Here is a 21,260-nt window from a genome sequence, read left to right as displayed (position 1 = left end):
TAGATTAAATCAGTTCGTGCATATACGTGCATATATACATACATATGTACGTAGAAAATGAACACTTATACCAGATACTAGCGTGGCGTCACCGGCTGTTTTGTGCCTTTCAAGGAAATTCCTTCAAATTTCCTTAAAATGTTAGAAATAAGCAGAATACAATTTTTAAATAGATACGTGTTAGTAACCCGTTGAAGGGTAACGTTGATACGAGAAAGTAGTACACGCGAAAAAGGTGAACATCGAATTGTTTCAAACAGATTTTGATACAATTGTTTGCTCGGTATGATCGACAAGGGAAGAAAATAAGCTGACGGTCTTAACGGGAGTCACGTAGGGAGACTTAAGTCGCAAACAGCTTCCCCGTTTGTCGGATCTATTAATTTAATGCCGTGAAATCACTTTGTTTTCCTTTTAAACAACTTCATGATGCGGTACGATACTAGACGCTCGTCATCGCTTATCGAGATGAAAAATATATCAAGACAGCTTACAAATTGTACGCTAAAGTATTCGACTTGCGTCTGGATTTAATTTTCCGTTCACGCATGTATTCAACAAGATCGAGAACGTTTCCGGAAACCATTTTTCTTCTCAGATTAAATGGGATATTTTCGTACATTGCGCTGGTACACATATACAGTTTCGTTTCGATGTTTATTTTTCAAGTTTGTGGATATTTGCATATATATTATGAATTCAGATATTTTATTTCCATTCTGTATTAAAACTTTATTAAGAAAAGTGTTTTTAGAAATTACAACTATAAAAATGTAATAACGTTCGTATATGTATTTTATAAGAACATGCGACTCTTGGATTAGTTAGAAGTAATTTCATTTTCACGCATGATAATGACGCGAGTTCGAACATTATTTGAATAAAATATTTGGAAAATAATTGTTTAAATAATGTACTCTGTTATTTAACTCGTAACTATTTCAAAGTAATTAAGCAAATAATATGAAAAATACGGTATTTAGCATTCTAAATTACTTATCATTTTATTTGAGAATGTTAATTAGGATAAAAAATGATTGGAGAATTAAAGTAAAAGTAATAAATTAGCTGAAACTTGACTTATTATTTGGAGTTGTCATTTTCTATTTTTATTTCAAGTAAATTTAATCGTGTCTGCTATGATTGCAACACGGAACGATGATGCGTAGAAACAATTTAGAAGAAATACAAAATACAGGAGAAACAAAAGTAACGGAATGACCGAACCAATCGCTCGACCACATGTCCATTGAAAAAAATATAGAACGAATGACGCAAAAAGTATAAAAATGTTCAGAGGCTCGAGCTAGATTATGGAATATTCTGGACCATAAAAATTGAAATAGAAAATTAGTAGAAGCAGAAAACGAAAAGATTTAATTATTGTTGATTTCGGCATGTATGAAAATTGACGCTTTTTGTTCCGTAATTTATACGTGTATATATCAGAATGATGGTTAGAAATACTATAATTATTCATTCTCATTTTGTACAATTATTTCGATTTCCTTAAAAAATAATACCTTGCGGATGCTAATATCTTGAATGCGCCGTAATGTTTTGTGAAATACCGTTTTACGAAAGGTAGCATAGGAAAACTATCTTTACAGATAGAAAAAGTAAATATTTAACTAACAATTTCGATATCGGCCAAAAATTCCAGATGCCAATGCTAATACTAAAATTTGTACGCTTTATGTTATATAAAATAATTGTGAAAGAAGAAATCTTTTAAAATGTATGGATAGAGATGGGCGTCGTTATAAATGTTCATACGTGAATCTATATTTTTGAACAAAATGTAAAGTTTCATCCAACTATTCCGACTTATTAAAACGAGAAATTTCATAAGAATAAAGAAAAAATATTTAATTTTTATTATTTTGCCGAATAATTTTATATTAAAAAGGATCGGAAAATATGTTGGCTTGTTACGAAAGAAAAATAAAAGTCAGACTATGCGAAGTACAAAATATCTCGTCGCAGTGAACATAAATGTCGTATTACAAGTCGTGTTTGCACGTAAATGCAGGAATATTAGAAGCATCGTGTTGGAAAGTTTTACACCAACGATGCCGCGATACAGCAGAAAATGATACTTGCTGCAACACGTTAATGTTACGTTGTAGGGATATATCCGTGTTGGTATACGAAGCACGTTTGATACATTCGATGCACGATTCAAAGTTTATCTTAATTTAAGCGGCAGAGCTAGGTCGAAGCGCACTAAAAACCCTTTTACGTTCGCATGTAGTTGCTTAATTTTAGGCTTAATTTTAACCGATATCGTAAAGACATTGGTGTAAATGTAAATTTGTAATCTCTTAGTATTTATATCATCATGTAATTTTGTACTTGTATTTCTTAGTTGCAATCTCTTAGATTTTGTAGTATACTTATAGTTGATTATGATTTTAGATCAGAAAATAGGACGCTAACTAATTCGATCATTATTTTGGCGAAAGAGGTGTACTAGTAGATCTGCTCTTAACCATTTCGTACGAGATCAAATCTTTAGTTGGATAAATTAATACTCGGTTAATTCGAAGATACGCGTACACCTGTCACACTCATGCGCGTTATGTGCACATACACACGCATATATAGTGTACACAAACAAATAACGTATATGGATGTGTGATTTTACCAAATTTTCCATGTCACTTTTGCAAAACTCGCATGAAATTATAGCCTAAGCTAAAACGTGAGCTCGAAGCGTTAAATCCACGTGCACGCTGAATGTGTTAATATTCTCGGACGTTGAGCAAACAAAATGCAGAATAATCGAGGACGCTATAAACGAGGAAGACAGAGAGAATATCAGTTGCTTTTTCGCGCGCGTGCACAAATCCGTTTCATTTCGGACTGACCTGTTCGTCCCTTCGTTTCGAGACTGGCGAAGCAATTATTCGCGCTCATCGCCTTCAAATTTGGCCGTTTGTGCCGCTAGCGATTCGTAGCCATTCTCAAAGAAGGCACCGGGCGAACGTAATCTAGGCGACGCGACGCGACGCGGCGCAGTACCTCTCGCTTCCGTGCAATTATCAGCCCCCGCGTGCGGAAACAAAGTGCGGAATGGTATTTTGTCGTTTAGTCAATGTGGCGCTATGTGATAAGGCGACCGCCCTTCAATCTGCCCTTCGTTTCATGTTTACGAGTCTCTACAGGGTGCTTTGCAAGCCTGTTGAATGAGATTTAACAACGTTATTATGTGCCTTTTAACAAAGTATTGTTCGATACGCAGTCACTTACAAAACTTCAGAAATATAAAATATTACAGTAGCGACTCTACGAATTCTTTTGAAACGTATTAAGATATACAATGAGGGTCAAAAGGTATTCGTATGTGCTTTTTTTTAAAGTTAGATAGATGAAAGTTAGAGAACTTTTTTGAGAAGCTAAGGGGATTAGTTTACTAGACAATTTGTAAAGAATTTCAAACAGATTGCAATTAATTAAATCAAATCAAAGTTGCGAAGAAAATAGCAAAAGTCATTTTCTACAATTTTTTGTATCTGAGATTGTAACGAATATTTAAAAATTACTTTTCGTAGATTTATGTTTATTACACACATGCCGAAAGTTCTTTGCAAATAGAGATTTGAAGGCTTGAAGATCAACTCCACTTTTTTTTAAGCGAAATATCGTATATATATTGGATTTACTTTGATGCATGAACTCAAATGATACGGTATTCTGAATAAAGATAAATTATTGGAAGTGTGCGAGAACCCGAAAATATCGGATCGGATCGGATCGGACTGCCGAGAGTATCGTCGTCTCGTAATTCACGATTGTCAGGATTTCCGAGAATTTTGAGATTCTCGAGAAATTTGGAATTGTCGAAATTTTCTCGATACGCTTGACGAGATTTTGAAAACTCTCTTCATCTGTAAAATTTTTTATAAGATTGACAAATAAATACCGATTAATGAATCTAATATGTAGGTGGTTAGGAAATGGTCACCCGGTACGTGACAGTGTGGTGTCTAGCATATTGTAAGATCCTTTTCGTCGAGGGGTAGCTACCCTTATCTTTAACAGACAGCATTCCAATCGAAGAGCGCGCCCTTCTTTAGTCCTTATAACCGAGCAAACAGCTTTCAACGACCAACACGTCTGAATGGGGATACCGAGCGAGTTTCTTTTATTCTATCATGAGGGACATATAATCGAATTAATTCGACGAAGATGAATCGATCAAGCACTAACCCTTTTGACTGCTACACATTAGATTAATCGCACAAGAAATCTTAATTTTCGTTATTTCTCCTGTTGATTAGGTCTTTTATCATTAGGTCTTTTCCGAATCTTGATACGATCAGTGAAATTCTATTTCATAATGTTCCCCTTTTTTGACCGAACAAATGTTTAATATTTTCATAGAAATGATTTTTTCATATTTTTCTCAAATTTAGGAAATTTTTTAATATCAGAAAATCATGATTAGAACACGATAGTAACTAATCCATAAAACGTAGAATTAAAAGAAAAAGCTCTAATTTTATATAAGAGGACAATTTTGGAAGATCTTTTTCTTCTGTAATCTTTGTACGTATGTGCGTAATTATATACCAGTATTAAAAAACGGAATACAAAAAGCGGAATTTCTCGATGTAGCTATTAATTGTATTCATAACTGTTGATAACGTTAACAGCGTTAAACAGTTACAGATAAAATTATTTATTGTAGTGGGGAAAAAGTAAGGGTAATACGTGTATTTATAACTATTCATAGAATTCATCTTAGAAAGAAAGGGAGAATCGATGAATGATATTAATGGTATTACTCAATTACTATGAAATGACCATTATCATATAAAAAGTAATATGGTGGCTTACAAAAGGTCTATGTGTAATGCTTATGACGTATAACTTGGAAAACGCTCTCCTATGGCCCATATATCCCCTTAATGGAGTGAACGCAATAGTGCTTTCTATCTTTGGGGGAGGATACTCGTGAATTGATTCGAATAAAACGAAGATAAATAGAAAGGAATATTATATTAATAATGTTAATTTCTAATACCTACTCTAGTCGATACCCGATACTCGTTCCTAATACTTGATAACGGAGAAATTAAATAATTAAGATAAAGGTAATTAGTAAAATATCAAATTCGTTATTTCGTTATCCTTCGTTGTTGTGTTCGGTTATTAATACCGACGCATCGCTTGTAGGACACGTACAATCGGAGAATTTGAGAAAAAAGTCTCGACAGAAATGTAATATTTTCGTAGTGTTGTTCCGTTCAAACGTTGCAAACGTTGGAAAATTACTTCGGTAGCGCGAAAGAAAAATTTTGCAATCTTAAAGAAAGTCGGACTCGTTCTCGCAAACTGCAGTCGCTGTCTCAAAACTTCGAAGAGTATTGACACTCGCGTCAAATAAGAAAATAGTTTTACCTTCTCGTAGAGATTTTTGAAAACTTCGGAACTCAGATTTCCTTGAAACTTTGTTTCGAACGTTCGTTGATCCATGGAAAAATTAAATTATTTCTATTCGTCGCTTTTAATAATTGTAGAAAAGGATCACGCTAGGTTCTTCAGGTTGCCCTGAAATTTGTTTCAAGCAATATCCTAGAAATATTAAATATCTATGTAGAGAGTACAATTGCCTTCGAATTTTTTCGAAAGAATCATCAATTTCAGGATTGAAAGATTCCTCTTGCGTTGCTTTTACAGTTTCTTTATTCTACAACTATTTGTTAAAAGATTGTGCGCAAAAATATGGAAACGGCGAAATTTGATATTTCGATTGATACGATATGATAATCGTTGACAATCAATTTAAAACACACGCGAGCACACACGGTTCTCAAATATTAATTCCGAGTAATAATTACAAGCTAAATTAAACCTGCAAGCCTATAAATCGAGTTACAGGTACAAGCGCTTTCTCTAGTTATACGCTTGACAGTTTCACATGTGATTATTATGAAAATTTTCGTCCAAACTTTCAAATCGCTAGGGCAATATTCGATGATACGCGTGTCGAAGAGCACGTGTACGTTGTACACGTGTGTCCTGTTCAAGGACTATAGTGAAGTTGCCGAGTTAAGGGTCAACAAGTAGAAGGGTGCTAATTCTCTCGTTATATTCTCCTTTGCATCCCCTTTCCATCGGCCTCTTTCTCTCTGTTCTCGGCTTGCCTCGTTCTCTCTGTGGAGCGACCGATAATGGACTTTTAATGCGTTCGATTTGCCAGTCGCAGTGCCAGGCTCCCCCTACACTCTTTAGAGTAAGATTTCCATATTTCCGATTCCCTCTACTCAAATAGAAGCAGGCAAAAGCGTTCTATTTTCTTCTTCTTTGTCAGTTTTTCTAGTGACTTTCAACGATAATCGTGGTACACGGTCGTTTTACAAATTATTACCAACACGCTGATTAACGAACAAAATAACGTTTATGCAAGCAAGAAAAATACTCATGGTTACCGGTATCCGACGTATTTCGTATTTCGTATTTCGGACATTCTAGTCAAATACGTTAGATTTATATTTCCTGGTACGGTTAATTTTCCCTTCCTATAATATATCAAATACTTGCTTGACCAATTCAAAATTTTGCCCATAAAATATTTGAAATCTGTGAGCTATCGATTAGCGTATGTTTATGGGAACGTGTTTATGGGAACATGGATGGAAGCAAAGATTATGCGAAAATGTGAAAATTAGAAAACAAGTCGCATAAAATGAAAGATATCGACATTGAGAACTTTTGTCTATGAAAAATGTCGTTGCTCGCAGGACAATTCCGTGAGGTTGACTCATTACTAAGGGGAGAATCGACGTGGCCCTGCAGGGCTTGACGCGTTCATTCGATATTCTATCGAGTTATGTCTCGGCAAATATCGATCGAGCCGATACACGTCAGGGTATAGGTCTCCCCTGTGAAACCGTGGTAACATCATCGTATCCTCGTTGAAACGTAGCCGCTTTTACGGCGGTAGTTACTGGCTTGGCACACCGCTCGCGCTCGCCAAAAAACCTGTGAAACTCTTTGAAAGCTCATTCTCTCGCACCGACGCTCAACCAGCTCGACCGGAATTTCCCCGGATTTGCTTGGCCACCGACGACATCCGCTAGAACGGAAAATCGACTCGAGGCCTCCAAATAGCAAAGGTCACTGCCGATATGATAGAAAACATCGTTAAAAGTATCCCTCCCGCAACCGCTTTGCCTTCTAATCTGTTCGCAAGTCAAGGGAGGGTTCGTTGCTTCGAATCAACGGAGTAGAGAATCAAGTAGGATACAAAATATTTTATATAACGATAAGTCTACTAGTTTTTCTGGCTTTATATAGATATAGTAGGTGTATGTGATTTTCGTAACATTAGATTTTGTATATTTATACTTTTTAATAAAGCTAAAAGCGAATAAGTCTAGTTACATTCGTAGTCAATGTTTTTATTATAATATTTTACTTGTAAGAAACGAGCGCGTAAACTTTTGCGACCGACTGTACCGTTCATCGTAAAATATTTGAAAACGCTCGACGAACGTACTTTTGCCATTTTTAATTATTTTCAAAGCTAGATACGACAGGATGCGGGAACGTTCTCAAACAGAATTTCCCGTCTACGAGTTACTTGCATCGGATCACGTTTCCAGGGGAAAACGATTGAAAGTACCTTGAATGATTTAAATGGATCGCTCGCGTGCTCCACCAACGACCATCGACTCTCTTCTTTCTGTTTGCCTCGCATGCTCATACCGATTGCTTGCTTATTTATTTATTTACTTAAGAGCAATTACCATTCAAAATTTGTCGATTCGTGTAAAAACGCTTTTATCTTTAGTTTTTGAAGTAAAGTACTCGTTTTCGTTCGAAACGAAAGCTTCATAAGAATTCAATAACGAAAATGGTAAATGAAATTTAGACTTATAAATGAACGTTACTTTGTATTTTACTAAAATTTACTAAAGTAAAAAACAGTCTTCATACATTCTCTTAAAAGTTTCTAAGGGTATTCGCGATGGAAATAATACCATGTACACAATGATAATACTATAAATACTAAAATAGGTGTAAATCGAATCCACCAAGAATCGAGCTAAATTACGCTGCATCCTGTCCAAGAATAGTTTCTTACACACAGTTTCGTTACTTTCTAATCTGAATTTCCCGTCCCAGTTCGCAACGCTGAAATTTCTTCGAGAAATCTCGAATTAATATTCATTTTTATCAAAATACGCTACGCGAAGACAAAAAAGGGGGAGAAAAAAGAAAAGTATCCCCTTGTTTTTAAGATTGATGCTTTTTCAAATGAGGAAAAACGATGGTGGTCTATACGTAAAGCGTCTGATAAATATAATTAATGTGACAACCATTTCGCGATAAGGTAAGAAATACTCGAAGTAAATCTATGCGATCAAGCATATAGAAATGAATTATTTTAATCATTTAAAATTATTTAAAATGTTTGGTGCAATATCGTTTCCATGGATAAACCTCCAACGTATTTTACTGGAAACGTATTACATCTTTTTATAAAGGATGACAATGATGGATTGGCTATAGCAAAATGCGAACTTGTTTGCTTACCGAAGTCTTATAAATCTCACGCTCATTGAAAAGAGAAGTTCCATGTTAAAAATATGTTCAAGATTTAATTTAAGAAATAAGAAGTTTAATTTGAGTGATAAGGTAGGAAGATGAGATAGGGAATTTTATTTTAACGAAAGATTAAATTATATCTTTCGAAGTGGATTAATATTTTTACAGTTTCGATTAATGACAATAATATAATATGTAATATATATCTGATTCCAAACTTAACAATTTTAGTTATTAATCCTATTACGTACAACGAATCGACAGTTTGGGGCTAGTTTACACAAAAATAATGCGTGCTTCGATAGTTGTTTTATTATAAAAATGTGGATTGTATATTAAGACCAATCGTGGGTCAATATCGAATTGGAGAGTACCTTTTATGCAACCTTGAACTTTGATGTAACACGATAAAAGTTTCGTTGTGACGTTAATACAGCTTTCGTAAAAAGTATACCAAGAAGACGGATGGCTTATAACGCGAACAATTTACATTGAAAAATATAAAATATACGATAAACCAAGATATTGCCAATCAGCGAATTTCATCGCCATTTAATATCATTATAGAGAGATTTATGTAACGTTTCTTCGTAATTTAAAGCACAATCGGAATAGAAATTACCTATGATTCTAAGGGCAGGAGAATTTTTCATATAACGATAAATAGTACGTAAAGTACGATGTTTGGATCCGTGAAATTTGTTGCGTATGTTTTAAGAGTGTTACCGATGTTGTGCTATAAAGCTCGTGTCGTGTTAGAAACACGCGATGTCAAAGATGTTACCTGTTAAAGATGTTGGAATTATTAATTACAAGTATTCGAATACTTCTCTGACGTGTTATCGGCGACTTCAGTTGGCAAATATATCGCTGCGTATTTGAGCCTCGTCGATACGATGGATGTTACGAAAGTTTCTGAAACGTTTCTATATTAAAAAGCTTATATGGAAGTTTTTATTCCACTGTCACTTTCTTTCCGTGCTCTATGCAATCGCCACGTCAACACCAATCGCTTTGGTCCCTGATGAAACTTCTAAAAGTACAACCGTTCGCGATAGTGCCGAAACAATCGGCAACGAGCTCCAACGATCGATTTCCAATCATTATTAATTATCAGAGTTAATGATCTGGCTGATTGGAGGGAACCGTCTCGAGGACCTCGTTAGTCTCGTGTCGGCTGCCTCTTCGATATAGATATTTGTTCATTCGTCCTGTCTGCCGCGCCAGTTTCACCGACTGTCCTGGTGATCGTTAATTAAATAAATTCACCGCTAATTGTATTCGGGCTTTTCATTACCAACGTGTTGGATCGTTACCGTTTCCCGCAGGATCCTGAGACAACCTTCGTCGTCTCCAGGGCATTCTAATGCGCGCCACTCTCACTTCCGGTCCCTCGTTCTCGTTCCGATATTAAAAATTTACACCACCATGCAGTTTCCTCCTACTTCTGATACGCTGGTTAATTAATTACACTCGATGCTAATATTCTGCTGAAGCTACATCCAACCTTTCTGCCGCTTATTCAGCGTCTCTCGAGAATTTCGTTCTCGCGCGTTAAAGCGGACGAGCGCATGTTACTTTTTAACACGTTTACAGAAAACGTTTACGGCTCGTTTAACAGCTCCAGCTAACGGCGTTTTCCATTTATTCTGTTCATTTTTTATCTTTTACTTGTAATTAGCGGCCATACTTTTTTGCTAGTGTTTTTGAAGCGATTCAACTGTATCGGATTCAAGTGTCGAATCTAATCACAGAGGCGGAGATATTTTCTCTAAAGTCCTTAGAGTTAAAAAAATATGTTTCAGCGACGCATCCTCTATATTTCTCTATCATGTATTTTTATAGATACATTCTTTTGTAATGCTTCTTGTATAAATCAATTCCTTCGGTTATCCACAAACGGCCTGTATGCTTTGCGGGAACATGAATGCACGAAGAAAGCAAAAATAAAAGTAATTTGGAGATATAGGACATTTCGTTTATTCTTGCACTCTGATATTTTTATTCGTCTATAACCATCATTGTTAAAAATATCCGCCCAGTTGCATGGCAAAATACGCAAAATATTCAACGTTTATCGTTATAATAATTTTGACAATATTCGGTTATTTCTTATCGTTACTAAATGAACAAGCTACACTTTGCGCAAATTTAAAGCTTGAAAACGGTATATGTAGCGATAAATAATACAACTTTGTTACAAAATTTGCTGAATACATTGTGTTGACTTGCTTATTAGACTTAATAAGCGACTAATTATTAATCCCTGTTGGAAAATTCTATCGTTTTTCGTGCATCTTGTTGAGCTTGCGGAATGCATTAACTTTTTCGTTAGTTTGTGGTAATATATTATATACATTATATTTCGATTTTATAACTTTGACAAATATTAATATATCGTAATGAATGAAAAACTGAAATAATACTTCAAATCAACGCGTTGACTGCCACGGTAATCATCGATAAACCACAACGCTAAACGTTTTAAAATTATTGAAATATTTCATAAGTTTCATGAACGAAGAAACGTTCAACAATAAGAATTATTTGGATAACATTGTCAGAAAAACGTTCGCTATTACCATATGGTATTTCACAAGAAAATAAATATTACGATGTAATATATTTTAATCTGTTGCAACTTGCAAGGCAAAATATATAAAATTCGCATGAGGTCCAACGTGTGAATAATAACAAACTTTCATCGAAGCATATTAACGGAAACGGGCCATAAATATATCGTCCTGTATTTACAGAATGTCTGAAAATGGAAAGAACGTAATTCTACTGCACTCGCAACAAGACGATATTCCTCACAAAACATATGCTCCGAGCGTATATTTTAAACTATTTCATGGTGCTGCTTTTTTTCTTTTTTCTTTTCTTTTTTTTTTTTCTGCGTAAAACTCACCTTTAAAACGAAATACGCTGTACAAACGCGAATTCAAGATTAAAACTAAAGCTACTGTCTGCTACATGATTTAGATAGGACCAGCCGGCAAGCGTGTGCTCGGCAAAAGATATTTGCCATCATAATACGTCAAAAGAGAGCGAGCGGAGGAAGCGATAGTTCAAGTCGGTGTCCTAAAAGCTGTAGCACGATATCAAGTTGAAATAAGAGGAACGACGACGAAGAAATGTAAATGTAAATATTAATACAGGGAGTCGGATACTGTATGGTGGCTAAGAGCCGAAGGGAGACTTCCTCCGGGAGTCTACCTTCCCTCGCCTGTTTCGTCCGTTCAAATATTTAATGGATTCGGCTACATCTACTCCTCGATTTTCTATATACAGTGAAGTAGCTCCGCTGTGTGTGGACGATGACTTCGCAGCTCAATTTATACGGTCATGTATTCGTGGGACGTGCAGCCTTTTACAGGTGTTCGTTTGAACAATCGTTTTATCGTCAAAGGTTACCAATGAGGCTGTTCGCTCGATTCGCTGTCCATTTGACGTACCGTGAGTCACAGAAATATTCGTACTACACATATGTATCAATTTTAGGCTTCAAATTATTGCCGCTATTATTTCGAAACGTAAAAATTTGTCAATTTTTATTGATGCGAACGGATATCACGTCGAGTAATTGTCGGTTTTCGATTGGTATGATCGAATAAATTTGATCGATACGAACGATGTAATTTATTTCTGTTGAAATAAAATTTAGTAGAACGATAGTCGCAATTCATCGCTAAGTATGGTTTGATCATAACGTATCCGTAACAGGTTAGATTACTTAATTGTAGGATATTTGGTTTCGCTTTGTATTCCGCCCGTACTTATATATGGCTTTTATAGTATAGTATAGTATACGAAATAAAATTAAACGTTCTAACTGAAACGTTCTTTGCGATAATCTACAATCCGGTGATACTAGTCGAAGCTTAAATAAATGTTCACTATTACCGAAGAATTAAAGTTTCTCACGGAACGATTAGATTCTACAAGAGTAAAGTATTTACGCTGCAGTATAAAACAACTCTTTCTAAATTGAACTAGAAGACAAGAAAAGCAATCGTTACAGTTTACAATAAATACTTAGCAGCCTGAAATGCGGAAATTAAAGAACGTCTACAACGAATAAAGTGGATGGGTTTCTAAAGGAAAGCACTTCTTCCTATGGCGGAAAGAGTTGTTTCTTCGGTTCAAAAAAGAAATAACGATAATAACGAATAATAGAATAATTAGAAAATATTTGAATGATCATGACAGATTAGGTGAACATTTTAAAAGTTACAGTTTTCTATCTGTTTAAGGAAACTCCACCGAAAGTGATCGCATACCTTGATTCTTTGAAAAAGTGTAATACATTTCTGAAAAATTTTACGAATATAGTCTTATTTATGGTATAATCTATATAGTTGTTACTTTTACAAACAGACTACGTGTAAAGCACAGTATAAATATAAAAATTGGTGTCAAATACAGAGCCCTTGTTCGATATAAAACTATCTTCTATAATACTATGCGAACTATGCATACAACTTGCGAACCTCCTGCATTTTACGGCCTGATCTTCACCTTTGGATGGGCTGACACGAAAATGCAAAAATGGGATATAACATATATATGCGCATACAAATTCAAATATTCAACGATTGAAATAAATCGAATTTGATCGTAGACCGAGTACGAAAAATGTTTTTAAAAACGTGATTCGGTTTAAAGCAACGTAACGATTTAACGTTTTTTAACTTTTTTACGTCTATCATCTCGCATTTACGTTTCTTGTTAAAGTCCTTAAGCCGCGCCTTAGAAAGATGTAGAACTTGATCAAAAATTTGCTAAATAGGATAGGATAGGAGAAAAAGGTGAATAGGATTTACGTTTGTTTCCATGTAGTTCTGAAAACGATATCGCCAAGATGGTGGCCTTGATTTACGATTCCTGAAATGTTTCGTCACCAGACCGAGGTTATTTCCGGTAGTGTTGTCGCGGTATTTGAGTGCTTCAAGTTCTTCCACGTGTTTTTCTTTTCATTTCTGAAACCTGTGGCCCTGAAATTTTCAAACTATAGCAATATGGTTTTTTCGATCCATAACAACAGTCGATCACAAAATGGGTACGAAAAGCTCTCTGTGTGGCGATCGCAGTGTTGCTATTTTTTTTTTATAAACGCTTCGCTAACGGATACCCGTTCGTACCCATTCAGATATAGTAGGGGCTAAAAATCGTGGGTCCTATGTGCTCGAAAAACTCCATTGCGACTTGAAAACAATAGCTAAACGAAATGTGGGAGGTTGTACTGCCGCACCCTGTAATCTGGCCCCTGAGTAGATCCATTTAACTCGTCGTAATCTTCGAGTCATGACGAGACGATAATAGTTAATAAATTATATTCTTTGTACTCTACGATATGATTAGAAACTATGATTCAAAAAGTAGTAAGTATCAAATTACTGTACATCCCTTTCATATGCGCTAAAAGGTGCTAAATCCGAGCAACTGAAATCTCGTATTTCAATATTTGATCGTTATTGTACGCCGTTCGCTGAACTCGACACAGCAATTGCTTTCGTATAATAATGTGGCAGAAATTATACTTGTCGATTTAAAAATATTCATAATCTCGTCGTTAAATCATAGATGACTCGAAAAATTCATTCCGGTCATGGTATTGCGTGCTAAAAGGTGGCGAAAACTCTCTTTTTCCTATACCTTTTACGAATCTTCCTTATGAGAAGAACAAGGGGAACTAATAGCGTACAAACTCGTGGTGCGATAATTTGGTATTAATAGTTTGTGTTAATTTCCATATAACGTATGACGCATTTAACCGATACAGCGTGAGATGTTGTTATATTTTGAAGAAACTTGCATACGCAGAAATATCTAAGTAAGAATTGAAAGTATAAAGAAAATAGCTTCTCTTCGTGGCAACGATAGATACGACGGTTTGACGCGCGAATTGAAACCGAAGCGAAGCCATAGAACCCGATAAGGAAAAAGTAGATTGACCATTAATTAGTTGTCGATCGACACTGATCTACCTCTGGATGTGTTCCGCGAAATTTCACGCAGTTAATTAATTTCGCCTGTATAATTAAACTTCCGTCTCGTTGCACACGTGTTCCCCTCATTTCGAATAAATAAGAAAACACCTGAATTCGAAAGCAATTTAACGTTTGCAATCGTCCGCGCGAAGAAACACTTTGCGAAACGAGCATTAATTAATTGTCGTACGTGAATTAGAATGGAAAATTACGGAATACTTCGTATATCGCTATAAAATGTCGTATACGAAGTATCTATTCCTCCACGTGAAAATTTTTCATATTCCCGATATTTCTTTAAATAATTGTTAACATCCTGTTAAACGTGTTTGTTCTTTGTTATTGTACGAATAAATCGAGTTTCATTATTAGAAAATGTTACTGATAGGAATAAAATTCTGTAATCTTGATGATTTAAATTTTTAACTTATAACCAGACTGCGGTTGTTTATGAAAGTTTATATTTTTATGAACGCATGGAAGAAATGGAACAGATATGATAACGAATAATATGTACTCGTACTATAGTAATATATGTATTTTATCACTTTCAAATGTCGTCGTAATTGCCATTGTTATCGTAATAACGATAAAAATCGATGAAATTAATAAAAATTACATGTACTAAAAAGAATAGCGAGTAATATAAAACTGATTATCCCATACTTAGTAATTACTACAATACGACAAATCTTTCATCGAATACGTAAAATTACATTTTGTTTAATCGACTATTCGCGGAGAGACGCGATCGCGAGAAAGCACGTCATCAACGGGAGTCGTAAATTCCCGTTACGATTAGATAATCGACGCGACGAACTGATCGATCCCCTTATTTCTGTTAAGATAATAAGGGTGGTTCAAACGAGTTTACACCGAATTAACACGTATAAATTAATGTTCGTTCCAACAACTTTATAAAGAAGATAGTTACGCTGGTGCGTAGGTACAAGTTAAGCAAGTGATTGACTTAAGGATCGAGACCCGGTACGGACATGCTGACTGTTCTAACGATGAAGAATAAATGTAGTTTAGCGACGGTGGTCTGTCGGAGGAAAGCTAGTGATGGGTGTGTCTAGCACACGGGGCCATCGGATTTGTTGATTACAATTTTGGTTAGGAAAGTGAGGGCAGTAGACGTTGTTTCTGATTGGATAGTAAGAAGGTTGGTGGACTAGGTGGACTTAGCCACCCTCGATGGAAAGTTGCTAGCGGGAAGCATCGTACGCGAGAAGAACTAACTTTCCCGTGTCTTCTCGTAGTAATCAATAAACTTTAGAAAACGCTTTAGTAAAAAGATCTTTGTTCGATCTGAAGGACTTTAGCTAGAAAATTCCTTAGCTAGAAAAGTCCTGAAGACTATCGAGGGTAAGCAATAAGGATGTGTAGACATCTGGATGCCATCTTGCCCGCGGCGAGTGGCCTGCTTTAGGTTCAGAGTCGACCGACGTAACATATTTGAAAATGATCTCTTTTCTTATTATATATTCTTGTAATAACGTAAGACGAGAGTCTCGATAATCTCAATTTGTCGATCATTTAGTCACATTCGTTTTTGTATTATGTTCGCTTTTTAAATAATACATTCATAATACAAAGGGGTTAGAAACATTGCGCGTACATAGAAGAAAATAGATAACGTGCCTGCACCTTGATATATGGATCAAATACGCGGCAAGCAAAGAAATTTCTACCACTCGTTTCTGCTATAATCCGTAGAATAACGAGAAAGAAGTTTATCCACGCATCCGGTAGCGATAGATGAAAAATCAGGATATTTTCCGCGGTTATATCGTGCTAGAGGATAAATTTCAGGTTCGAAGCTCGACAGAATGAACAGAAAAGGGGGGAAAAAGCAAAGAGGATACTGAGACGCGCTTCGCAGGATTTGACGGAATTAATTAACCCCGTGGTATAATTAAAGTCCCGTTTCGTCGGCAGGGAACGTTGCTACACCATGAAAGTTAAACTGACGAAGATCAAATCGTGAATCCTAGTTGCAAACTGTGCATGGTGCCCGTGCAGTCGTATAGCGAGAGAGAAACAAGCAGAGAAAGAGCGAGAGAGAAAGCGAGGGAAGAAAAGAGAGAGAGAGACGGTCGGATAAAGGCAAAGGATGGAAGAGAGGAAGACGGAAAAGGGAAACAGCGAAGGACAGAGGGAAGGTTGAGGGAGAAGGGGATTTAATGGCTATAGAGAGAGAAAAGATCTTTAATTAAATTCTACCATTCTACCATTTTCAAACTGCTATGCGTTTCTCATCGAAACGTCGATGGAAAATCAAAGATTCGATGAAAGCGTTGTGAGAAAAAACCCGTTTCCCTACCGATAGTTACGGACGTATCTAATTGAGAACAAAATGCGTCTCGTAATAACATTTTTGGCTGCGATCCAAAAATCTTACATCGTACCTAGATGATCCGATTACAATGTTTATTTTGTTCTTGTAATTCATCTTCATCTTCGTTTCAAGATCGTTGAGTGCGTTTTAATCTCAGCTTTCCAATTAAAAAATTAAACAAAAAGCGAGTCCTTCTCACTAAGAAAATGTTACTGTTGTATCATAGCCTAATTTCCCCTCTGAGATACATTAACTTTCTCACGAAACATTTTTTTTTTTTTTTTTGTATGGGTAACATATACTATAATAATGGGTAAACATCCCGTATATTCTGTCTTTTGCATGTATATTATATTATACGACATGCCTTGCGTTAAGTCGTTTAAACCAGTCGCGAATATTTCTTTGTAAATTTTAAAACGCTTCTCCTCTAAAGTTCACATTCTTTTGCTTGTGCCACTATCGAAGCACAGCAGCGATACGTTCTATTTGTCTCTGTTTTCGACTTATTACCCGTCACAAGAGATGTTGGAATTGGTGTTTCCTTGCATCCCAATGTAAGCCTGCAGACGTCTCACGAACGACTGTTGTTTTGCTCTTCCCACGTGTCCAGATCTAGTTCGTATTTGCTGGAAACTTTGTTTTTTTTTTCTCTTGATCATAATATGTCGATAAGTGTTTTAGCGCGAGACAAAATCCGCTATAACTCGAAAACAAAATTAAGCAGGACGTATGTCTATAGAAACTTTTTTTATTATTTAGATGCGCAGAGACCGTTGCCAAAACATTCCCTACTTTATACTAAGAATTATACTAATTATACTATTTATACTAAGAATATCATTTATGCGAAAGTTAATAAATATATGTATGTATATCTTCATAGTATCTCCATATGTGTACTTTAAAACTTTCTTTTCGATCATTTTAAACGGAATAGTAGAAGAGACTAGTTGTATCCAGTTTTACCCAGATAGTTTTATAGTTTTACCCAGATAACTCGTTCTTTGTGTCTCCCCTATACCATATATCAAAAACACAATTAAAACGCAGGCAATTGTACGTTCCCCTATTCTGATACTTTGGCGATTCTGATAGCGCATCACGGCCGGTTGGCCATCCAAACGTGTGATTTACACTTACCGCGATTTACAGGGCGTACGCGCGTCGTGTATTACCCAATGATTCGTCGTTGGCCGTTCGCGTATTCGGCGTCGCACCCCTAAGCGGGCGCAGGCGCGAGTCTCGCGGCGCCTTCAATTTACCGAGCGACGTTCGTCAGTTGCGCTCCGACGCCGACGACGCTGTGATCGCTTCTCTTGTGCTTTTGATACTTCTCCTTCATGTCTCGTCGATCACGTAACCATGTGACCGTCGCTCTCCTCGATATTCATTCGACCATGGATGATCCATAATAATCGAGCGTAATATCTCTTTGCTATATAGTACATTTCAATGGCTTACAAAATCGAAAGTTCAATAGCTTAGGAGAAATGCAATTTTAAAAATGAAATAGTTGTTGATGAAAGAGTTTGAAAAACTTTCGAGTCAAACACGTGGAAACGTTATATCGAACGATGATTTTGTGCATAGAAAAAATATGGATGATGTTTGTCGTCGTTTGCGAAAAAAATCAACAGAACTTTTCCACGCTTGCTGTCACGTGTATAACGTGAAACGGAAATAAGAAACGGAGTAAAAGTGGTACGTTTTGCGCGTATGATTACGTCGGTGCGTGATGTTATTATGCGAGACAATGCGGTGGGGTGATGGATCGTGTGATCTGTTGCGATGCAAGTTTTTCGTTCTTTTGGTTCTCGTTGGCTGCAGCGATGGATACTTGAACATTTTTATCAGCCAGTCTCAGGTTATGAAACTGTTGGGTAAGTAGCCACCTATTTTTAATTTACACAGTTCGTTGAAAAATCGGTTACTTTGAAAAGACGAAGAAACACAGGATAACGCTTCCTTTTATTTAAATTTCTCGTTGCATATTTACTTTTTACGCTTGCTATTGGGTTCCGCTTATTAGATTATGACACGTGAAATACTCGATTTTATTCTATCTCTTCTTGAAATGTTTTTTTTCTCTTTTTCTTTTTTCCCAATAAATATTTTTCTCTTTGTAGATATATATTATCGTATATCATTTCAAAGCTGAGAAGCTTCTTTTTCGCGCAAGATTTTAATTATTTAACGTTTGGAATAAATCTTAACCGCCTTTAAACGAATATGTTATAATGTTCTTACAACTTAAGATGTACGCTATATGTCGCAACTACACGTCACATTAACTTCATTATAATTTTCAATTGTTTTATCGTTACGTTAGCTCGAAATCTAGCAACAATATATTTGAATGGTATACGTTTAAACTGCGTATTTTTATTCAAATAGATAGTTTTGAAAATATAACCTAAAAAGTACAATCTCGATAAAATATCGTTTTACCTAGCAATTATTATAGGAAGCATTATTCTATATAACTATTTTTTCATATTACGTTCTGTGCAATTTTGTGCAAGAGTTGCATAAGAAACGAGTAAAGAAATATGCACGTGGAAATATCTTATGCTGTAAGCGGAGGATGAAAAGTCCTCTCGAAAAGTTATTTTCTACGAATGTCCGGTCCTCTAATTAGAACTTTCAATTAAGACGAAAGTGAAACAGTGTCCCTCCTCGTTATGGAACGAATTTAAAAATACAAGAGGACTCGATGGTAGTTTGAAGAAATCTTGCGTTCGCGGCGGCCGTTAAAGGATCTCGTTACAATTGTAACGTTTTGTCATCGTCGAAACCGAAAGAAAGAGCGGAATGGATGAGAAGATGAGCGTGACAAATTAAATGCAAGCATTCCATCGACGTAGCGGCGACCGACCATATGGTCAAAAGAACCGCGAACTCTCAATTAACTTGCCATCAATGCTATGCTTGAGCAAAATCTATAGAGATAAACTAAAACTACATTCGCGATGGATGTGTATCGTGAACTTTTAATTAGAGTCGTTGCACGACCGCTCGGTAACGAGTCACGACCGCGTATGGTTATCGAATTAACAATAACATTGACGAACGATACTGAATTTAACAGTGCGCGAGTTTAACATTGCCTTAATCACGTCGAATCCTCCTGGTCCGGCATTTTTAATGGAATGTCAAGCAGCGTCGGGAAAAATGTCATAAACTCGCTTATCAGAGGAAGCGTAATGAAAATTGTGTTACAATCGGCAGTGAAATAATCCTGTGTGAAAGACTAAATTGAAATTATGGAATTGGGTTCACCTTGCAGGGTTTTATCCTATGACTGTATCTTTTTAAGAAATAGTTTAGCCTAGATTATAATACATCGATGTGAAACACGTGATAATACTTTTGATATTTTCGCCGCAGATCTTAATTAAAATCGTGGAAAGTGCACGCAGCTACGGAAACCCAATTTTTAATTCTAACGGATAATTATAAATACATTTTGACGATGTTCGTTACACGATTACCATTACGAAACTGAAATTAATGCAACTGTGGAAGAAAGAAATATATCAATCGAGTTATTTCTTAGCTTGATCGGATACTTTAATTTCTATTTAAAACAAACTGTATTTTTATAACGCGAGAGACGGAATCTCGTGATCCCGAGGAAAGACGATAAAATAATTTGTTAAAGTTATTTCGCGATCCTATTTATATGGAAAGAAAAATTTATTACGAAACGATCTAACGACGCGAATAATATAGTTAAAACATTTCTTTCTAAATAATTTTCCGAAACTTAACTTTGTTCGTAACAAATCATCGTTACGTAACGTTTCATCGTGACGTTGTTTAAATTTCAAGCATTAAACTGCATTTGATTTAGAGAATTTATCGTTTGCTCATTTTTCTGCGGTAGTTTGATTTACGAGGCCGGTCGTAGAACATACGTTCCAACCATTTTCCTTCAATTTAAGACCATTCCAAACCGCGTTTCCCACGCTTTCTTCGAAGTGCAGCTAAATCACACTAGAAGTCGGTGAGCTGCGTGGAATACACGGTGGGATCTGCGGTAGGAGGCGTTCGTTTTTGATGGTCAGCTACGCACACACAGCAGAGACTCGTGTACCGTGCCGTACGTACTTAGTCTCTATTCCATTCGATATCACTTTACGGTTCCATGATTCATACGCCTCTATCTGGCTGAACGTAGCGAGCCTATGTACACACAGCTTGGACGCGTCACTTTTCTGCTAGCGGAAAAGAGGAAAAAGTGGAATAGCTGTATTTACGAGCGAGCAGCCGCTCGTGACTCTTCGAAAATCGAGCCAATCCCAGTGTCGCGTCGCGTCGCGTCGCGTCGCTCAAAATGGCTTCATCGCTCATTTCTGGTGTCA

At 36.2% G+C, this 21,260-nt stretch overlaps 1 protein-coding gene across 2 annotated transcripts in view; it reads left to right on the top strand.

Annotated features, from left to right (window-relative positions):
* The first annotated feature begins 18,188 nt into the window (after positions 1 to 18,188).
* The window catches only part of LOC132909348 (tyrosine-protein kinase Dnt-like), a 104,055-nt gene continuing 100,983 nt past the window's right edge, over positions 18,189 to 21,260 (top strand). Inside the window, exon 1 of one of the 2 annotated variants that reach the window (XM_060964130.1) lies at positions 18,189 to 18,776. In XM_060964130.1, the coding sequence (XP_060820113.1) occupies positions 18,632 to 18,776 (145 nt within the window). In that variant the 5' untranslated portion in view covers positions 18,189 to 18,631. The remainder of the gene's footprint in view (positions 18,777 to 21,260) is intronic. The other variant, XM_060964132.1, reaches the window with a different exon arrangement.

This window comes from Bombus pascuorum, chromosome 7 (assembly GCF_905332965.1).
Source record: "Bombus pascuorum chromosome 7, iyBomPasc1.1, whole genome shotgun sequence".
Classification (NCBI taxonomy): Eukaryota; Metazoa; Arthropoda; class Insecta; order Hymenoptera; family Apidae; genus Bombus; species Bombus pascuorum.
The sequence above is the reverse complement of the archived record's forward strand: the minus strand, read 5'-3'. Positions and strand labels throughout refer to the sequence as shown.